Source organism: Geospiza fortis, unplaced genomic scaffold, assembly GCF_000277835.1.
Source record: "Geospiza fortis unplaced genomic scaffold, GeoFor_1.0 scaffold366, whole genome shotgun sequence".
Lineage (NCBI taxonomy): Eukaryota > Metazoa > Chordata > Aves > Passeriformes > Thraupidae > Geospiza > Geospiza fortis.
In genome coordinates, this window is record NW_005054342.1 from 3,882,022 (window position 1) to 3,882,777 (window position 756).

General features: G+C 48.0%; 1 protein-coding gene across 1 annotated transcript in view; it reads right to left on the minus strand.

The window, feature by feature from the left end:
* Position 1: 1 nt before the first annotated feature.
* The window catches only part of SHOX (short stature homeobox), a gene marked incomplete at its 3' end in the record, with an annotated part of 9,809 nt that continues 9,054 nt past the window's right edge, over positions 2-756 (minus strand). The window contains exon 5 of the mRNA XM_031058369.1: positions 2-67. Coding sequence (XP_030914229.1) covers positions 2-67 — 66 coding nt within the window. The remainder of the gene's footprint in view (positions 68-756) is intronic.

The following is a 756-nucleotide window of genomic DNA, read 5'->3' on the forward strand; positions in this document are numbered from 1 at the left end:
CCGCGAGGTGCGGGTGCAGGGGCGGGTGCGCGTGGGCCACGCCCTCCAGCTGCAGCTGCGCCTGGACCTGGGCGGCGGGGCAGAGACACGGCGTCAGCCCCGGGCCAGGGACACACAGATCCCCAGGCCACCCCGGGACACGCGTCCCCAGCCCCGACCCTGCCCGGGAGACCAACTTGTGAGCGGAGTCTCCCCCGCAATCGGGGCGGCAAACCTCCGCTCCTCGCTCAACCGAGGGCACAGAGACGCGCTTAACCCTCCTCCTGGTGGCTTTAAATAAATAAATAAATAAACAAATAAATAAATAAATAAATAAGACCCAAGGCACGGGCGCCAACAAGTGCTAAATAGCTAATTTTTTTCTTCTTTTCTTTTTTCTTTTTTTTTTTTTTCCAGGGATGTTTATTTATACCTTGCTAAAAACTCTTGGCCGTGGGTCCCTGCTATACCCGGCTAGTGTTTGCTTTGGAGCTTTCTAGGCCTACACAAACACATTGGGTTGACTGAGAGATTTCAGCTTCGGGTAGGTTCGGTGAGGAGTGGGGGAGAGTTTATTTATGTATTTAATTATTTTGGTCCAAATATGTCTTTTAAAAATCAATACAATTAATCTGTCAGCTCCACGTGTCTCCGAGATGGAGAAGGTGGTGGAGGGTCCCTTTGGGCTGGAAAAAAATCAATTCCCCGATTAATTGACAAAAAAAAAAGAAAAAAAAAAAAAAAGAAAGAAAAAAAAAAAAAAAGAAAGAAAAAGAA